Source organism: Hakea prostrata, chromosome 7 (genome assembly GCF_041222555.1).
Source record: "Hakea prostrata isolate BN-2017 chromosome 7, UWA_Hpros_2, whole genome shotgun sequence".
NCBI lineage: Eukaryota > Viridiplantae > Streptophyta > Magnoliopsida > Proteales > Proteaceae > Hakea > Hakea prostrata.
Genome location: NC_142606.1, coordinates 25,061,686 through 25,081,623, shown reverse-complemented (window position 1 = coordinate 25,081,623; position 19,938 = coordinate 25,061,686). Strand labels below are relative to the sequence as shown.

The 19,938-nt window shown below is 36.6% G+C and overlaps 2 protein-coding genes and 1 pseudogene across 2 annotated transcripts; 2 read left to right on the top strand and 1 right to left on the bottom strand.

Moving 5' to 3' along the window:
- Positions 1-636: 636 nt before the first annotated feature.
- Positions 637-5,686, top strand: LOC149010773 (uncharacterized). The gene is given in 11 exon segments (XM_089164124.1): positions 637-989; positions 1,776-1,895; positions 1,974-2,082; positions 2,577-2,785; positions 2,787-2,829; positions 2,943-3,058; positions 3,444-3,508; positions 3,880-4,130; positions 4,209-4,356; positions 4,901-4,941; positions 5,055-5,686. Coding segments are annotated over 11 exon segments (1,332 nt in total). The 5' UTR covers positions 637-884; the 3' UTR covers positions 5,180-5,686.
- Positions 5,687-9,165: 3,479 nt separating this feature from the next.
- On the top strand, positions 9,166-10,341 carry LOC149010772 (protein RALF-like 33 pseudogene; annotated as a pseudogene).
- A 3,816-nt stretch (positions 10,342-14,157) lies between these two features.
- LOC149010771 (heat shock factor-binding protein-like) lies at positions 14,158-19,508 on the bottom strand. The gene is made up of 5 exons (XM_089163258.1): positions 19,419-19,508; positions 15,888-15,941; positions 15,429-15,452; positions 15,296-15,338; positions 14,158-14,638 (listed from the first exon to the last, which is right to left on the bottom strand). Exons 1-5 carry the CDS (start codon positions 19,419-19,421, stop codon positions 14,493-14,495), a joined length of 270 nt encoding a protein of 89 aa, XP_089019384.1. The 5' UTR covers positions 19,422-19,508; the 3' UTR covers positions 14,158-14,492.
- Positions 19,509-19,938: the final 430 nt, after the last annotated feature.

The following is a 19,938-nucleotide window of genomic DNA, read 5'->3' as shown; positions in this document are numbered from 1 at the left end:
CTATCTTGGTCATCACCTTCAGCTTTGCATTCCCATGTGGCAACATTTCTACTATTCAAGCTGAAGCTGAAGCTTTAAAAAAAAAGCCATTCATCTTGCCATAGCAAACGGTTTCAAGAAAGTGATATTTGAAGGAGACAACGAAATTATCATTAATCTGCTTAATCAAGTGCCTTGGAAGATTAAACACATTGTAGATGACATCAAGTTCCATGTTGTAAATTTTGAATCTATTTCCTTCATCTACACTCTTAGGGAGGGGAACTTTGTAGCTGATAGCCTTGCCTATTATGCTGCCAATTCCCAGTCACTCATCCCCCCTCCTCCACACCCCACCCCCTTCATCCATTGGTTTATGTACTTTGATGCCTCTGGGAATTATTTCCCTCGAGGCTTTTCTTTCAAATAAATTTCATTCATTACCACAAAAAAAAAAAAAGCACCTGTGAGGGGAGATGATCCACACTCCTCCTCAACGGCTTAGACCTAGTTAACCAGTTCCATTCCAATATGGGCCCTAAAGTGGTAGGAACTTGGAACCGATTAGGCCAAACCGGCCGCTGGCTTATCTTGCCCCAAGATCCTATATAACGTGTTTGTATTGGATATATGGTGGTCTAACCTTCACAAAACTCCTGTACTTCTCTTTCCCGCCACTGGAATCTGGACGCTTCGACGCTACGCTAACCGCTTGCTCGGGGGAAGGTCTCCCGTTCAAATCAAAGCCATCTATTTCTCTGTTCTTCTCGTAGTTCTTGGAGTAAGGAAGCAGAGAATTGTGTTCTGGTAAGAATAAAATCAGTAAAGAAGAAATGAAAACGATATCTGATAAGAGTGAGCAAATAGAACTGTAGTGCAGAAAGGGGATAAGCAAATCGGAACCGATGGAGCTCAGTCTGAGCGGTAACTCACTCAAAACTTTCTCTCGTTGCATCACTTGCCTTGCGCGTATCGGTCACGAACTCGCCATTGAAGCTTCTCCTTCTCAGGTATCATTTCTCAACTACTCATGATCTCACACCCACACCGCCTGGTGTCGGCTCCCTGTTTTCTCGGAATAATCTTCACTCTTCGATCCCTTGGCAGTTTTTTATGTAACCGTAGGGATTAAGTATTCAATCAGGACTTGATTGGAGTGATTTCAATGTTCGACTGAAAGGCGCTTAATCAAATATGTTAGTGCTTTTCGTTTCCGATGATACGTTGAATTTTCTTTCTTTCTTTATTTTTTCATTTAACTTGTTATTCGGTTAAATTGAGAATTCCCATGACATTGAAAGTTGTTTGGCTACTAATAGTATGTCAGAGATGATAAGGAATTCAGAAAATATCATTTACAAGAAATAGTTCATCCTTAGAGCGTTGCTAGGGTTTTTTAAGGACATAAATTTTGTATGTTCTAGCTACTTTCTTTTCTGGAGCTGAAACCTGAAATCAAAAGGAAGATTAGGAATGAAGGAAAATGAGTCCTCTAGTCCACCAATCTTTGAATTTGATCATCAGGTAGACCATTCCACCCCTAGTTTCGTGGGGCCAATTGTCCTTCCAAATTGCCCCAAACTTGCCGGATTTATTTTTCTTATTTTCATTGACTTCTTTAGTATATTCATTGTGTGGTGCACAGTCCTGCCTTCTGCACGGCCTCATATATTCATTTGTGGTGCACATTGCCTCCTGCGGTCAATACATTGCACCACTTATCAGGCGAAAGACCTGATTTATCTGATGCTAAGTACAATTTTCTTAATCATAAAAATGTCTTTTGTGTTGTGCAGCTTGCCTTTTACACACTCAACTCATCACGGTCTGCTTATGAGGCTGTAACATTCAAGCCTCATTTCTTTGATGTTTATACAATACTAGCAGCCCAGGTGCGATGTAGCATTCTCTTGAAGGTATGACAGTGGACTTGAATCTGTCCTTAAAATTTTTGGGTTCATTCTAGCGTACTTCTTCTGACTGGGCATGCATAGGCTGTTTGTTCTGTTCTAAGGACACCTGTTGCAAATGTTGATCACCTGAGCATTCGTTTACCAAACTCTGATGCATCAAAAATACAGTGGACTTTAGACTGCCTTAATGGTAAAATCCTCTTTCCTTTCTTATTCTCATTTTGGCACATGAAATCACCTGGGAGTAAGTTCATGTGTTGAATTTTCCTCACCTCTAAATTTAGATTATGATTTTGTGTCTTAGTTACTGCATTGGAGCATCATGCCACCTGTTACTTACATTTGAATTTTAAGGTGGAAATTTGAACTTTTGGGGCACTTCACTGTGGCATTATCTTAAAAGATGACCAAATGAATGACACTGAACTTACTTTAACTAGCCATCTTAATTTTGGTTTTGCGCTGTATAGTTAGGTTTGACTGGTAGAATCTGGTCCCTATTGGCTATGGACCCTCAACTAGATAGCTATCAACTTTAAACCAGAAACCGGTTATTTCTATGGAATAGGTATCTATTATTGGGTGGTGGGCTGTACCATACATAATGTAGTTGATGCTATTTATCATATATAATTATTTGAGTAGGCTCCTGTGTTAAGCATTCTTCTGAGAAACCTGATGTAGGTGTGAGAAAAGCCTACTGGATTACATGCAACATTGAACCGGACATTCAACATCTTTCTCTCAATAGGAGTCGCTTTCCGAGTAACTTTGTAGTGAGGCCTCGAGACTTCAACAGATTGCTAGCAAACTTCCAGTCATCCCTGCCGGAGATTATCATCATAGCCACCAATCCATCTTCTTTACCTTCTGATGCAGCAGGTGAAATAGGAGGGAAAAGCAGTTGAGCTTAGAAGTTACACTGACCCAACAAAAGGTCCTCAGTGATTTATTGTTGTCATATTCTCATTTTTGCAATTTTTCTTTTTTAACTTTTTTTTAATTTTTAATATTTATGGATAGCAAGCTTCTCTTGTATTTCAATTGCAGAGGACAGTGATGCAGCCTTACATACCCAACTGTGGATAGATCCTAATGAAGAATTTTTGCAATATACACACAACAGTGATCCTGTGGATGTGACATTTGGGGTGAAGGAACTGAAGGTATAGTGGAGCACATTCTTTCACTCTGTTGTTTCGAGTTCAACTAGAAACCTTATGTCCATAAAGATGATTAAAAGTAGCAACAAGTGATGAACACAACTCATTATCCGGAATTAGGTCAAAATTTGTTGTTGAGCCCCTCCTCTGGTTACCATGCTGTGAGCAACATCTGTTGGATATCATACGATATCTCACCATCATTATCAAACCTCACTATTAACTAAAGTTAGCCTTGACAAGTTTCTTTTTTTTGCTGATATAAATATTCCATCATTTTTATAGTTGGAGGAATATTTCTCTCCTACGAACCCCCCCCCAAGGATGGTTGTGCCCATTGGGTTTGGCCTTCTGAAGCATGATCTTCTCTGTTTTTGTCAAATGGCAGGCATTTTTGACCTTCTGCGAGGGATGTGAAGTTGACATTCAGTTATTTTTTGAAAAAGCTGGCGAGTAAGATACTTATAATCCTGGAGCCATCCTTTTGTTGTTGGTTATCTTGATCGTTCTGAGGAAAGCTTTCTGATTTGTATAATCTTGTAAATCTATTGTGTTGCCATAAGTTAATTGATTTGGATTCTTGTAAGAGATAGGACTTAATCATCATTAAAATTTCTTGGCACTGTGAAAACCATTTAGTCGGTGGTTTCTTGCTTATTTAAGGGTTCACACATTTTTTACTTCTAATTAAAGAATATAATGTTTAAATGGCTTAGATTACTCTCTGAATTAATCTTTTCTTACCCTGTAATTTTTTTTCTGAAAGTTTGTATAATACCTAGGTTATGATTTTGATTTCGAAGAAATTGGTTTTGGAGGAACAGGCCAATTCTAATGGCTCCAAAATTTGGTCTAGATGATGGGTCCAATTCAGACTTTGACGCAACACTGTTCCTTGCAACAATGCTTGCATCACAGCTTCATCAAGGAGACCCTTCAGAGAGTCCGCCCCTGGCCACAACCTCACACTGCCAGGCTGATCAAGGAACAGGATCTCAAGGACTAAGAGAAAGATTCAGAGTTGATACTTCTGAACATCCATCTGAACACACCAAAATCTGGTCTGAACTTACAGGTAACTTCATCATCATTCAACCACCTCTTTTATAATATATATCCTCAAGAGAATCTTAACTGGACTGCTCTACACCAGGAAGTGCCAGAAGTGGAAATGGTGTTGAAGAAAGACATGTCCAAGTGGAAATGAATTCAAATGCTAATGTGCTGGCTGGGAAGTCTAACATAGTGGATACTTCAAGGACTGGATCTGCAACAAGAAGCATGCCTGATGGGCATGATATGTATCCTTTCATTTTCCTTGTGGATATATATTAGTATAGAAATAGTATTTGTTAGTTTATTTGGTACTGGTTAACTCACTTGGTGGCATTATGAGTACAAAGTCCTTTCCATATTTAATCTAAGCAGGTCTAGATAAGGGATGTGTATTTGCTTAGTAAGGTGCACACAATGCTGTCATTGGAATTTCCCTTGCTGAGAAGAATTCCATCTCTTTAAGATCACTTCGGAGAAAAAGAAATATATACTTGTTAAAGATTTTGCATTATCTTCCACTATAGATAAATGAGTATTATAAGGTCAAGGCATTGTAATGGCCTCTCTATGTAATTCTTTGTCATCTCACAGACCAAGTTATTCACTGCACTTTAAGAATATTTGTGCAAGTATCAAAGAGTAAAATGAGCAGGGGTTTCCAAAGTGGATGGTAGTCATGAAATGGAGGAAATATTTCATTGACATGCATTTATTTGTTTTTCTGTCTTGTTTGAGGATGTTGGTCAGATTTCCCAGAATCATAATGTTTGTCTTGACAAGATACTGCAGCGGGCAGCCCATGGTAGGAGATCATGAGGAAGAACCACAAGGTTAGTTAAAATATTTGCAGGGTAAAATGTTACTGAGATGTATGTGTTTTTCAGTTACATTCTTTCTTTCCCCTCTGTTTTTCAGTTACATTCTTTCTTTTCCCTCTTTGCAGTGAGGACTCAAATGAACAATCCAACTTGGTCACAACACCACCGTAGTAACTGGGTAAGCACAGGAGATGATGATGAAGAAGAGGATGAAGGTGAGTTAGTGGTTCAGTCAACACCTCAACACTAGGTCAGACAATTACTGGCCTGCTCCAGTTCTTTGAGAAAATGGTAAGAAATGTTTTCATTCTTTCCTTGTAAAGCACCATTTATCTTGTGATACATGTGCTGTTGTAACTGCTCCTTTCTTTTCTTCAAGTTGATGAGTTATTTTCTGTGTGTGGTTTCTTTTTCTGTCCCCAAGGTTGAAGGGAAAATTGTTCCTTGTTTGGCATTTTTTGCTGGCTCAAACCATTTTTCACAACATTGGTATCATTCTTGCCTTGGAAATACTCTTTCAAGTGTTATTTCAAATATTGAATATGATTAAAAAAATTTTGATTTATTAATTTGTATGCATATTTTAGTTGCATTTGGTTCGACCAAACTACTGCATGGAAATGCCAATTTTTAGTTGCTTGTGATGTTCTTGTGACAGTTATCTTCAAGCTCAAGTGACTAGGATATAGCAATATTCAAATTCTTGGCCGGGTGTGAATCACTGTGGCACATATCTAGTGTGAATGTGTGATTAGCTTATGAGAAACTACCATTACTTAATGAGTTTTTAGTTCACCTGTTACTGTGAAAAATACAGGGATTGTTGTTGCTTTCACCCATGGTGAATGGAGAATCTCTTAAACCACTGAAGTTGAGCTTCCTAAATGAGAAGGTTTGGGAATGGAAGTGTCAGATCATCTTGGACAAACATGGTTGAAAGAAGAAAAAATTTCTAGCTGTGAAGACTATGCAGCATAAGGGATGCTGAGAAAGGATTATTATCATTGACCCTAATTTTTAATTCACCAATCTTTAAATAATGCATGCTTTGTCGGTTGGTAATGACAAGGTCAGTTGTTAGAATGGGTTATTTCTTTAGTGCCATTGTTGTTGCCTTGAAAGCAAATTCCTTAAACCAGGTAAACATAAAAAATGGTTTCTTAAGAAGAAAAAAGGAAAAACAAAATGAAGTGGGAGGGAAAATGAAGGGTAGAGAGACAAAGAGGTCAATGGAAAGATTTGTTTCACAAAGGAAATTGAGTAGTTTTACCACTAGGATCAAAGATAACAAGGCAGAAGCCAATGGTCTTTGTGGTAGTTGTACCCACTAGGATTGAAGTGAATCTTTGTTTGGTTTCAAGGAAAGAAAAGTGAAATCAATTTTTGAAAATTTTTCATCAGATATAATAATATTATTTTAGTAGGTTATTCTCCATGGGGGAGCGTATGATGGAATTGATGAGAGGGGATGGAGGGATCTTGAGGTGAGAATTCTTCCTTTCACAAGAGCAAGCTGTGTATTGATGATACATTCCTGTGAAAAATTCTTAATTTTTTAACTTTGATAAATTGAAATAATGAAAGAGTAGATTTGCTTAGTAATCCACATTTTGTGTAATCACAATTACAACAATTCAAGAGTAGCTGAATTGGTAAAATTTTATCTAAATTTAAGTTCACTGTGAGAATATTGATGTGGACCACACAACTACTAGAAAGATTCTTCCACTCTAGCATTTAGAACTGTGAGGATCGTTTCCCCTAAAAAAAATGTTCTAATGTAGAGTGTAAATCATACATATAATAGATGGTTTACATTTTTGGTTGGTTGCAAGAGAGTTTACAATTAAATAATGACATCTTCTACAATAAACATAAATAAGCAAAACCTTAATTTATGGCCTCATGAATGCCTTACTTGTATTCTTACCCAAAAAAAAAGAATGCCCTACTTGTACATAAAGGTTCACCAGCATCAAATCATCAACGTTAACATGGAAACCTATACATGAAGGAAGAATCAAGTACAAATATCTTAGTGATAACCTTTACATTATTGATCCATGTTATCTAAAGAAGAGCCATCTAAGTTGCTTTTTTGACAAAAGAAAAGCCATGTCTCCCTCTCCTATAAAGCTAGTGAATCTCTTTAATTCTTTTTTTTTTCTTTCAACAAAATGGCAAATAAAAAACATATTTTTAAGACGCATTTAATTACAAATGGACCGTCGTGTTACACGAGTTTCTTACACCTACAATCAAGGTTGTAATTGGGTCGGGTTAGGTCAGGGTTTATAAAATCTTGACCATGACCTTAGGGCCTGTTTGGTTACATGAGTCTAGAGATTTCAAATCTATAAATTTCAAATCTATAGAGTTATAATTTATAAAATTAGATGTTTGGTTGTGGAATGAAATATGTGGATTCATCCTAAAAAACTATTTGATCAACGTGATTTTTGTGAATGTGCAAATGTATAGCTTTTTTGAAATCTCTGGATTTCACCCTTTACCCATAAATCTACATATTCATGTTTTTAGTGTAAAAAGATGAATCTCTAGATTTCATGAATCTAGAGATTTTTACAACCAAACGGGTATAATTCTCAGATTCATAAATCCAGAGATTTGAAATCTCTGGATTCATGAAATCCCTAGTCAATTCCTAACCTTCACCCGACCTTATGGGGTCAGGCCTGGCCAAGCCACACTTAATCTTGAAGTTGATCCTGACCCTAGCTCTAATCCAGACCCTGATCCTAACCACAAAACAATGAAAAAAATGTATAATTCTATATTATTGCCTTTTTTCTACCCTAAAACAACCCAAAAGATAGTTGGATCGAACTCACTTAACTTTAACCTACTTCTAACATTAATCGAGCCAACTCTTGAACCTAAATCCTATTTGAACTCAAAATGTTCGGGTTAAATTTACACTTCTACCTACAACCATTTCCTTTGGAGATTTAATACTACAATTGACTTACTAGTCTAAAAAACTAACCTTATACATATTAGACAGATTAATCAATTCCTATTCCTTAAATCATTAAAATGTAATTTAGACACCTTGAGTTACTCACGTTAGAATATTAATAATTCATTTCATCAAATATCTTTTCTTTTAGTGTTCTCCATGCAAGCATGGATATTCATAAAAGTGTGTAAATCAAATTAGGTTTTTTTTCTTGGGGGGCTAGAAATTAGAAAGAGCAAGATAATGATTTAAACAAATAACAAATACGTAGACGTAATGACTCAAGCTTGTACAGATATTGGTAACCTCACACAGCTAGATCTCTCTTTCTCTCATCAATTGGAGCCATTTTATTAATTGCTTTAAGGCCATGCAACCCACACAAGGAAGGCTGGACACATGATCTCATTCAAATCTACTAGCATCATGGGAGATTTTCTATCCTCATTCACTTCCCTAACCTCAAGGTAGTTAGTTTCTTATTAACAAAGAGAAAAAAATACAATCAAGGTAGCTGTCTTTAGTCCTTGCCCTTTGTTTAATAAAATAAAAAATCTTTATATAATAAAATAAAACAAAAATAATTAAGGGTATAGCCTTTTTTTTATTGTGATCCAAGAAAAGAAAGGAAATTTTTTTAACTTTTTCTCTAACAAAAAGATTCTTTAATTTATAAAGTAGCTCTGTGTTTACATCTTTATTCTACACTGTCTTCTTAGATATGTTGTCGTTTAACGGTATTAAAATATACGGTATTCAAATTTCACTATTTTAGATGTATAGATTGAACCCAAGATACTAAATAGACTATATTTTTTTTTTACACCCAAAAGCCAAGGTCATACGAAAATGATTTTCATATGAGAATGTGATGAGTGTCGGCTCAATCTATGACATTGACTCATTTGTGAGTTTTCTAATGTGCTAATTGCTTAGAAAACATTTCATTTCTAAGTTTTTTTAATTTTAAAGGAAAGACGGAAATTAATAGTTTAATGGAATTAGATAGAGAAGCTGGAGTGGCATTTTCGTAAATAGTCGTGATATCAATGTCAAATTGTTTGAGAACATTTATATTATAAACTGGAATCTCCCCTCTTCCCTCTACCTGAAGAAACAGCTCGTACAAGAAAGTGAGAAACCCAGACAAGCAGAACAGAACAGAACAGAGAGAAGAGAGAGAGAGAAAGAGAGAGAGAAAGAGAGGAGAAAAGCTTGAAGTTGAGAGATCCAACTGGAAAAGAAGATTAAGAACAATGGCGAAGTGCTCAGGTGTTGTGTTGATGGTGGCCATCTTGGTGGTGGTGAGCTTCTTTGAGTACTCAACCACCAGAGTGAATGGAAGCGGAGATTACCAAATAGGTTGGATTCCGGCGAGATCCAGCTGCGATGGAACGATGGAGGAATGCTTCTCCGGCAACGAGTTCGAAATGGACACAGAGATAAAGAGGCGCATTTTGGCGACCAGTGGATATATAAGCTATGCGGCACTGAAGCGCAACAGTGTTCCTTGCTCGAAACGAGGTGCTTCTTACTACAATTGCAAAAGTGGAGCTCAAGCCAACCCTTACAGCCGTGGTTGCAGTGCCATTACTCGATGCCGAGGAGGTTAGTTTTCTCCTCCTTCTTCTTCTTCTTCTTCTTCTTCTTTGTTTTCTCTTTCATGGTAAAGAAAAAAGGGTTGGGAGTGTAGATTTGCTATGTGGTTTGTTGGGATTCTGGGTTTTCGGTTATTCATATGTTGAAGATCATGTATAAACCAGTATTAGATTCTCTGGTTCTCTAAATAACTAATTTTTATTGGTTCTTCTAAGAATTTCTTCTGCACCTGTTTCTTGAGATGTAGATGGAACTATTTCCCCCTCTAACTTCGAATTATTTCCAAAATTTTCACACTTCTTTACTCTTGAATGCTCAATCGAGGAAAAGGAAATCAGGTGAGGAAAATAATTAAGGAAGGAATGTGGGAAGGTGGAAAAAGTTGAGCTTTTGAGTTTTATATCTTCAGGTGCTTTAAAAGTTCAAATTTCATGTTTGAAGTTGCAATTTGGAAACGCTCCCTCCCTGCAAGAAAAGAATATGTTAGGATGGAAGCAGAGAGAATCCCACCTCCCACGTGAAACTGATAAATGCAATGGAATTGGAAACCTTACTCAGTTTGAATGCAAAATGTTACTTGCAAAATGGGTATTGTCATCTGATGGAAGGAAACCTCCAATTCATTACCTTCACCTCCAAAAATCTTTTGATGAAATACCCTTCAAAAGTGAGATATTGGCCATGGATTCCACATTTCAGCATTCACAAAGAAATAGGGAAGTTGGAATGGAAGCATAACCATTACACATTCCATTCTGTTCTCAAAACTTGTAGGCATGGACAGTGTGCTTGTGGGGTTTGAGTTTAATTTCCCTTTTTCTGCAATGCCCTAGTGGCAAAAGAAGGTTTATATGATGATCTGGAAGAAACATGTTCCATGTTTGACAAGGTTTAAATGATGATCTGGAAGAAGCATGTTCCTTCCTCATTAACATTTGCACCCTAATGATCTTTCATATTTTCATTCCCTTACCAAGAAGAGTGAATGAAGCCTATCAAAATTCTTGGTTCAATGGGGTATCAATGGTACCATGCGTTAAAGACAAAGAAAGTTCTTTTAACATATGCTACAATCAAGTTTCATTCATGGAACTGGGACAACCATGACCACATACAGTTTTTTTTTTAATCTAAAACATTATTGGGACACTATGTCAAAGATTCTTGCTTAACCCTAATGCCGAAAGCTTCCACATAAATAGAATCAGTGGAAACATTTTCTTACACAATTATTATTGAGGGGGTCCCTTTGATGTCTTGACCCTAGGATACATCGATGTCTACTACGACCCACGAAATATTTTTCCTGTGATGGAAAATCACCCAATACTGATCGATACTTTTAGAGTCTCAAATCCCATATTATGACAACAGATAACTTATGAACAAGAACACAACTATCCAATTCAAACCAATAAAGATTTAGTACCAACAAAAGAAACCACCAATAAAGATCGACTTGGACCAGCATACATTAAAAGTATAGAGGGGACCTTATGAATGAAATTCAGCACCTACCCAACATCCCAATCACATCCTAGGTAGGGGTGTTAACGGACCGGATTTGGTAATACCATATTTTTTGGACGGATTTAGTCGGACTCCGATGATAATCGGATAGTTATTTGTTTAAGTAAATTATTCTAAATGGACATGAATAGAGATTGAATACAAGTTTTTAACTACCTATTTACATCTTTTCCATTTTATTTGTGAGGGCTAAGTTTGAATTTTAAGAATTTAAGAACTTTGGTAATTATTTTAATAGAAAATATAAAATAAAGTCACATATCACAGGTAAAAAATTTATAAAAATAAAAAAAATATAAATATAAATAAGTAACTTAATTAGATTATTTTATCGGACGGATAATAATCGGTAAGAAATGGGTATACCATATTCGCACCATATTAGTAATCAGATGGATTCAGATACCCCTAAACGGATGCTTTAGGATGCTGATACAAATTTGAAAGCGGATTTCGATTATCCATTTATACCCACAATCCTAGGTCATTGGACAGTTCTCATTTTGCACACAATGAATAAACTACTTCATTACCAAAAAAAAAAATCACATCCTAAGTTATGAAGAGCCCTATTTATTTTTTTTGAAAAATCTACTACTTCCAATCCCCCCAACTTACATAATGAAGACATAAACTATTGTAATCTCCTGTCACTTTTTGCATTATTATCGTAGTGATTAAAGCAAATTACCAAGGGAATGAAACAAATCAACAAGTAATTTGTTTTACTGGGATTTCCTTCTAAGGTTGAATTTTTGGGTTTCTTCTTACTAATCCCTTTCTGGTTGATTGGTGTGAGGATAGAATAATTACTTTACTGGTGGACCCATCACAAAATTCACCAAGAAACCTGTTTTTAATCTCAAAAGGCAATGTGTGATGTAGCTAGCCCACCTCTTTATTCACCTTTCTGATCCCAATTATTTCACAAAACACCCTTCAAGTTCATTCTGTGAGGTAGCCTGTCTATTTCAGCCACTTGAGCAGATGATGTGGCAGATTGTGCCCGTCCACATGGACGCTCAAGCACTTAGCTATTAAAGTAGTAAAAGAGGACGCAATACTAAAGGCTTCTGCACAAGCAAAATCCAAGAAAAAGACCAAAATAATCTCGAGATTTAAAAACAACAAATCAAATGGAGACCAATAATATCATCAGTCGTCAAGCTAGATCAGATGAAGGGTTGGTTGAGCGACAAAGTTTTTTGGGGCTTAGCAATGTATACCAACAGCTAATTGATTCAATATCATGCACATTCAGAACATAATTTAATTGCCTTCTAAATATTATAAGAATATGAACAAACTATGCAGTTATTGTATTCAAAGATGTTGCCAGATAATGTGATACCTCTTACCAACCATCCAACAACTCCAATCCCAAAGGGTTAGGTTTAATTTTCTCCTACCTTCACTAAATCCATAGAGTAATTTCTACAAACTTTGGCTTCTAGAAAAAGATGATCTATGAAAGAACTTGACCCAATGAATATGAAACCAATCTCCCATATTTTCTTTTTGTTCTTCCTAGAAACTGCTATCTTTTTTATGGCCATTGCTTCTGATAATACTGCAACTCCCAAGGGTACCCAGAAAAAACAATCAGTTCAATATGGCAGTTGGAAATCAATGTAACTAATTCATAAATCAATGGGTAGGGATAAAGATGATTTGTATTATCTTATTATGAGGCTACACATGTGAATGCAAAGTTCACTAAATACATCTTGGCAATATTTGTCTAAAAATTAAATGCTTCAGCCAGCTGTAAGGTTTTTAAGTAGCTTGGAAGTATATGAAAACGGAAATGAGAGAAAGATTACAAGGAAAAATGTACATTAAACTTCCAGGCAACCACACCTACATGCTTGACTAGAAAAGCTAGGAGAACTTAAATATACTCTACCAACAGGTACTTTCCACCTTTCAATCTATAAGAAAATGACAAGAAACGCAGAGATTATTTTCTCAGCATAATAGAAGGAACTGTCATTTTTAAGTAAAGCCAAACCTTATTCTTCCATTCATACGTCACCACTTATCAGAGAAGATTGACCCTAATGCAGACATTCTAGAATTTCTTTTGTCTTTCCCTTCACATTACTAAATACTGAAGAAAATAGGCTCTATTGCTTGTGTCCTCAAAGTAACACCAGATATGACCATCAGTGAAACTTAAACGCAAAGACTTGACCCTTTTTGTTGGTTTTATTCAACTGAGGGTGATGCTGAACATTGAGGGCTATACGTCACTCATACATTGCTGAGGAACAAATGAGGTGATACAAGGGTTTTCAGTTCACATCATACTCCCATAAGAAACACAAAGGGAAACAGGTCATAGCAGCCTTTATTATTTTCAGCCTGCTTGTGTAAACCTTATCTTTGGGTAACCATGGAATCCAAAGACCATTCAAGGAATTTACTAGACATTTAAGCAATCCACCTTACCAAACCATCCAACAAACCAATTCCACTGGGTGTGGATGTTAAGAAGTATTTAACCTCAAGAATCTGAACCCATAGCTTGTTAGGGTTTTCCCATCCAAGTCTAATAAGGAGGCTGAAATTTGATAAAAGCTGGTCCTAAACCCCAAGCTTCCCAGAAACTTTGGGAAACATGATGTTCCAAACTGGTCTTCAAGCCCCAATCTCTCTCACCCTCTCCAATGAAGGTTTGAATGATGAGAAACGACAACATAGTACAACATGCCTTATAAGTTATGAGTAACACTTCACATGACAGATTTAATGAGATAAGCAACTAATTAGGGAAAAAGTAATTGACTCAACTCCCTCAAAAGTAAATGGCAAGTAAGTAATCCCTCCCTCAACCCCTTCATAAATGTTTTTTTTTTCAGCAGAGGGTAAAACCCATGTTAGATGATTTGCCCTCACAAACAACTTCATATGACACTAGCAACAGAGAGCTAATGGGCATATTCCTCAGAAGAGTGGAATCAGCTTAGAGTAGGTTGCAACCAACAACCTATAAAAACCAGGCATTTGTCACAGACAACAGTACTAACAGCAACATTATGAAAATTTTAACATCTTGAAAAGTTTCCAATATTTTACAAGTTAAATTTCACCGAAGTAAAATTTCAACAGAACCATGCACGTACGTGAGATCACGGGTAAAGACATGGAAAAGTTATGCCACTTTTGAAGCAGGCGCGTGTGTATATATCCAAAATAAATGACATCACATTAAAAAGTAACATTGACAACCAGGCACTTCAACCTAAAGGAAATGAGAGAAAAAAGAAAGAAGGGAAACTAGAACATTTAAGAGAAGCTGAATATACTCTTCTAACTAGTACTTCACATCCTTCAAATCATCAGAGAATGACCAAACATGAAAGCAGGAGAAACTTATCACAGTGTAACAGAAAGAACTCCATTTTTAACTCAAAACTAGACCCAATCTTTTGTTCACACATCAAACATAATATCATGGTGTACCATCCACTGAATTTGTGTCTTCTGACTTTGCTTTCGTTGGAGCCAGTGGCGAGGGAGAGCCCTCAGTTCCCATTTCGTTTCTGAGTTCATTGATGCTTAGCTCCAAATCATCTATCCGCTGGCCCATGTCATCTAGTGCAAGGCAGTTAAAGAAGCCAAGAACCTTGTTGAGCATTTACATCTAGTACATGAGTCCAAGACAAACATAGATGGGATACTGAAAGCGACTGGACCAAAGTTTATTCAATTTGGGTTGACACAATATTTTGAGTCAAAGATGGCCACTACAGTGAGATCACCTCAGGATTTTAGTGATGACCCCATTTAAGATTATGCACATACCCAACAAAATGCAAAACTAATATCTAGGGAGAATGAGAGAAAGAAAAGCCACCACTAAATTTTAAAGAAACCAGAGAGAATGAGAGAGAGAGAGAAGCCACCACTAAGGACTATAGATCATCCAGGTAGTTAAAACATGGACAATTAAGACCAACAGACTCATCAGACAAATATTAAAACTGCAGTTTCAACCCAACCTTCCTGAACTAGTGCATTACAGTAAACTGTCAAATGCAAAGGATGACAGGTTGGTTAGGCTACATGAAACTGACTTTTGACTTAGAAGGTCATCCATGAGAAGTTGAGTGACACAGCTCCAATTCCGCTGCATACACAGCACAACAACAGTGGCAACAGTTGATAAAAATGATTCATCACTCACATTAATATAAGTGCTGCCCTACTAGATGTCTTGCCATAAAGACATAATTACTGGCAGACAAAGGATATTTTTTGACACAATAGACTCTGACATTGCCTGAAACCGGGATTGCTGCAAAACAGAAGTTAAGATGGGTTAAATAAATAAATATTCAAGGTTCAAAATGAAAAAGTATTTCAAGCAAGTGTATAAGAAGCTAACCATCTGTTGGAGAAGGTTTTGAACCTAGAAAAATAATAGGAAGATGCAGTTAGGCTTTAATCGTTTTTCACCCTCCCCCAAATAAATACCGATCACAAAATATCAAGAGAATAAAATATATGCCACTACAGAACGTTGACATAAACAGAAAGACATGCTAAATTAATTTTGTTTTTTAATTTGGTGGGCTTCTTGAACAGGATAATTTTAATGGTCCTGTTGCAGATGTAAAAGGCAAAATGAGATGCCAACCAAAGTATCAATAGGATGGTCTACCAAAGTGCAAGGTTATGTGACAAAGCACAGCTTCAAAACCAAAGGTAAGGCGTGTTAGGCTGTAAATCATTCCTAATAGGTGCCCTAGCTCCATCTGAATTGGAAAAATACTCATGATCATATAATGTTGATTTAGATTTCTTTCTCATCTTAAGAAAACAGAAAAACTAGCATGGTACTCACAAAGACTGTCATATCACCAGTGCTTTGCTTTGAATCGTCCAAATCTTGTCCATCCTGCACCACAAACAAATAAAACTATCACAATATGAATCAAATTCCTCCAAAATAACTAAAGAAAACCATGGTATAGAGGAAGAGATGGGATAATCTGCAAGCTAAGCTAGAGCCGCATTGACAAGAAGACACCATAGATGCTCCCAAAGTGAAACCCAGATACCAAAATTCAGTGGTTTCCTGGTAAAGCCTCTTCAATAGCTTGTCAAATGAAAAAGAAGTGATATTTCACACATACCCTCTCTATGACATTCTCAAATTTCTATAAAATTTTAAAAATTAGCAGTCTCTAACATAGGGGATGCCATAACCATTGACTGCCACTGGGAAACAAATCAAAACCTTGATTAGGGGAGACATTGACCTTTTCGCCTTGCACTAAAATTGTAGGACAAAGGTTATCACCTTCTATGGGCTATTGAAGAAGTCTTTAAGATTTAATTTCCAAGATGAACATAGTTCATAACTATAAAAGAACATAATAAAGAAAAAGCAGGCATAATCTCATATACAAATTAACAACTATAAAAGAAAATGCGCACTGCAGGAAAGATAAAATCCCAAACCCTCCAGCATCATCAAATGGAGCAAACTAAAATCATTAACAAATTGAGCAGGACACAAAGGATTATATTCATAAACCAACCAACTTAAGCTTTTGAGTTTGCTAACTCAAAATTTGGTATGTGAAATATTAGTTCTCCTTTCAGATACAATGGGTCCTTACATCTTTAAGATATACCAACTAATAGTGCATTATAGGAAGCTGGAAAGCATCCAAACTGTGTAAAAATATTATTTTCCAACCATACAAAGATAAGCTCCTTTTGGTAATGAAGAAGTACCTAGTTTTGAGTTTTTTTACCAAAGTACTTCAGAACAAAGCCATATGGCAACATAGAACTTAACAGTAGAGTTGACAAGCATATTTCTAATGCTGACTTCAGACATAACCTCACACAGAAAAAAGTTAAATCCCTAGCTGCTTCAATGGGATATAATAAGAAACCAAACGAATTTAAAACCAGAACTTATCATTGTTAACAACTGGCATTATTTTCACCCATCAGGGTCTGAAAGAGTCATTGGATCCTAAATTCTTGACATGTTTCAGGCTTCCATTGAGACTTTAAAGAGAACATACAAACAATGTCTCCTGACAGTAAGTAATGCACAGCCAGGTTTTGGGTTTGGTTCATTGTTGAACCATCTTTTGGACCCAAATCAGCTCTTGCATGGGGTATCATCTGATTTCCTAAAAACCACGATCACAGGGTTGTTTAGGACATACTTCTTATTTTTAACATTATTCTACTTGTTAGGACATGCGAGATTTACCACTTCAGTGGTAACCACACTGTGGCTTCCACTCCATATTGGCTAAGATCTAATTTTATTCTGCCCAGATTTAATTTATTTTATTTCTTTGGCTTTAACTTTTATATTAGGAGATTTCTTTCTATTTTAGCTTATGTTTCTATATTTGGTTGACATGGATCCTATTATGGGCTCAACATTGGCCTTCTATTTTACTTTATGTCCTTTTCCATAATATGTGATCAGTTTTAGGAAACTTTATGTGATTAGAAATTTAGAACTAGGAAATTTCCTAATCCAGAATGTATAAATAAAGCTACCATGACATGGGGTGAGTGCACATGCGCAACTCCTTCTTTTTCTCCACCACTCTCTTTTCCTTACGTTCTCAGTTCTTGTTAGGTATTTTAATTCTGTAACTCTACTTATTAGGAAAGGTTGGGATATCCTTCCTACTTTACACCCCCCCCCCTGGAGAGTCATATTGGTTCTGTAAGTTTGGCACTTATAAGGCTGTGTTTGCCAACATTTCTTTTCTAAAAGCATATTGTTTAGAAAGAATTATCTTCTCACTTCTATTCTTGGACATTATGCATTCTAGGGTCATAAAGAGGCCCATTTCATAAAACCATGGAAGGAACAATGCTGGGGTGGAAGTACTAAATGCTTATATTGCTTCAGATTTGTTTTCTTTAAAAAAAACACTACCCATCCAATGCTGGGGGATGGATCTTAGAACTGTCAAAACAAGCATAAAGACTTCATGTAGAATAATAACAAAATAATAATAAATCTTTAATGGAGTTGAATGCATCAAACTCATTCACTTGGAATCAGTTCAACTTGAAAGCTTATCATGCAATACCTCTGAAGAAAACTTTGTCAAGATTTGATGACAGTGGCAAGTCATTTTTCGTTTATCCTTCAACAGTTGTAGTTCCTAGAGCTTAGAAAGATTTGCATTGTTGGCAAGCATTTGCCATTGTGTTTTCAAGAAGCATGAGGCAACAAACCTTAATGAATTGATCTAGTGAGTAATTGGGAAAGAAGGATGCCACCAACCACCCAGACAAGCTTGTACTTCATAATGCACAGAGATTTCACTGACGCTACTAGTAACATTGACTTTCATAAAGGTGCAAACTAATATCAGCTTCCGAAGCTTCAATGTGTGCTTCTTGTTAATGAATGTTTCCAACTTTTCACTTTGGCCTGTGTAATTGAATTAATATAACTTAAGAACCACGCATACAATCTGCATCTGCAAGACTAGTTTGATGCTTGATAAGGTGTACATGGGACAGCCTAGTTTCCCTTCCTACCAAAACTAAATTCCGTTTCTCATCCCCCCCCCCCCCACCCCACACCCACCAAAAAAAATTTCTGCAAATCCATATCCCTTAGCTAAAACTTCTGCCTATCCCAAAAATTTGAATTACCTCAACCTTAATAAATCTTGCTTGGCACTTAGTTCAAGGATACACCATAAAGTGAAAACATAACTCCTCTGCCCCCTAAACCCCCTCTCCCACTTTCAACTAGATGCTGACCCTAATTCGTTTGAAATCTTCTATTTTCAAATATCTGAGGTCAGATTAATTCAAGACATACGGTACTGGACAGTTCAGGAAAGAAGAATGTTCAACAATGGAGATGCCATCTCCAGAAGTATTGGGCAAGTAAAGAATGCACATATATATTAGATTAGAAATAGTTAGCATTTTCTTTGAAATGGCATACAACATCTAGGAAACAGAAACATCAAAATAAACTCTCCACAAATATATAGCAACAATAATCTACGTTGCTGCATTTGGCACGTCATGAGAGCTTATCAAACGCCACCACCACCAAAGAAATCCAGAAGCAATAGCAGGACGCAAACGTTTAGTTTTACACAAAGGGAAAGAAAAAAACAGATAACCAAAGGAATATTCAAGGATATTTTGATTTTTATCTCATGAAGGAGGGAAAAAAAAGTTCACCAAATGATGGATATTAGAAATCAAATACACAAAAACTTCTAAATCCCTGATCAACGAAACAACGTAGTTCAAATGTGGATCAAAGAGTCTAGGATGAGATAGATGAAAACGAAAAGCAGAAGGGTCAAAATAGAAGCATGCAATGTAGAAAAACGTAAGGAACAAATGCACTTACCATGTTTTCTCTTCTTCAGCTCTGCTTTTCGTTCACAGTCGATGCAGATCTTCGCAGCTATGCGGGAACGAATGAACAATGTCATGTGTCCTCAAAAATGGAAAGGCCCTTTTATCGGGAAAAAGAAAAAGATAAAGAGGAAAAAAAAAGGAAAAAAGCATTCGTATTTAATTACAACCTTGTCCCTCGTTTTTCAAAGAAAAGGCTTAAGCGGGAACGGGAATTCAGGGAACGCTTGCCTGTTAAATTACATCCTTGTCCCTATCCCCATCCTACTTCGCACGTCCCCATCGAGTGATCCCATCCCGGTCCAACCGTATCGAAAAGCATCGCACCGCCAGGTAATTGAGCGCCGAGCGGAGGAAGAAAAGGCTTAAGCGGGAACGGGAATTCAGGAAACGCTTGCCTGTTAAATTACATCCTTGTCCCTGTCCCCATTCGCATGTCCCCATCGAGAGTGATTAAATCCATCCCGGTCAAAACAAAATCAAAATTTTATTGCTTGCTTGGTGGTCCTAAA

What these genes read in the sequence shown, in the direction of transcription:
- LOC149010771 (XM_089163258.1), bottom strand. An exon ending in CTGGTGATATGACAGTCTTT is followed by an intron (nt 15,453 to 15,887) that starts GTGAGTACCATG and finishes TTATTTTTCTAG; the next exon opens with GTTCAAAACCTTCTCCAACA. An exon ending in AAAACCTTCTCCAACAGATG is followed by an intron (nt 15,339 to 15,428) that starts GTTAGCTTCTTA and finishes TCTGTTTTGCAG; the next exon opens with CAATCCCGGTTTCAGGCAAT.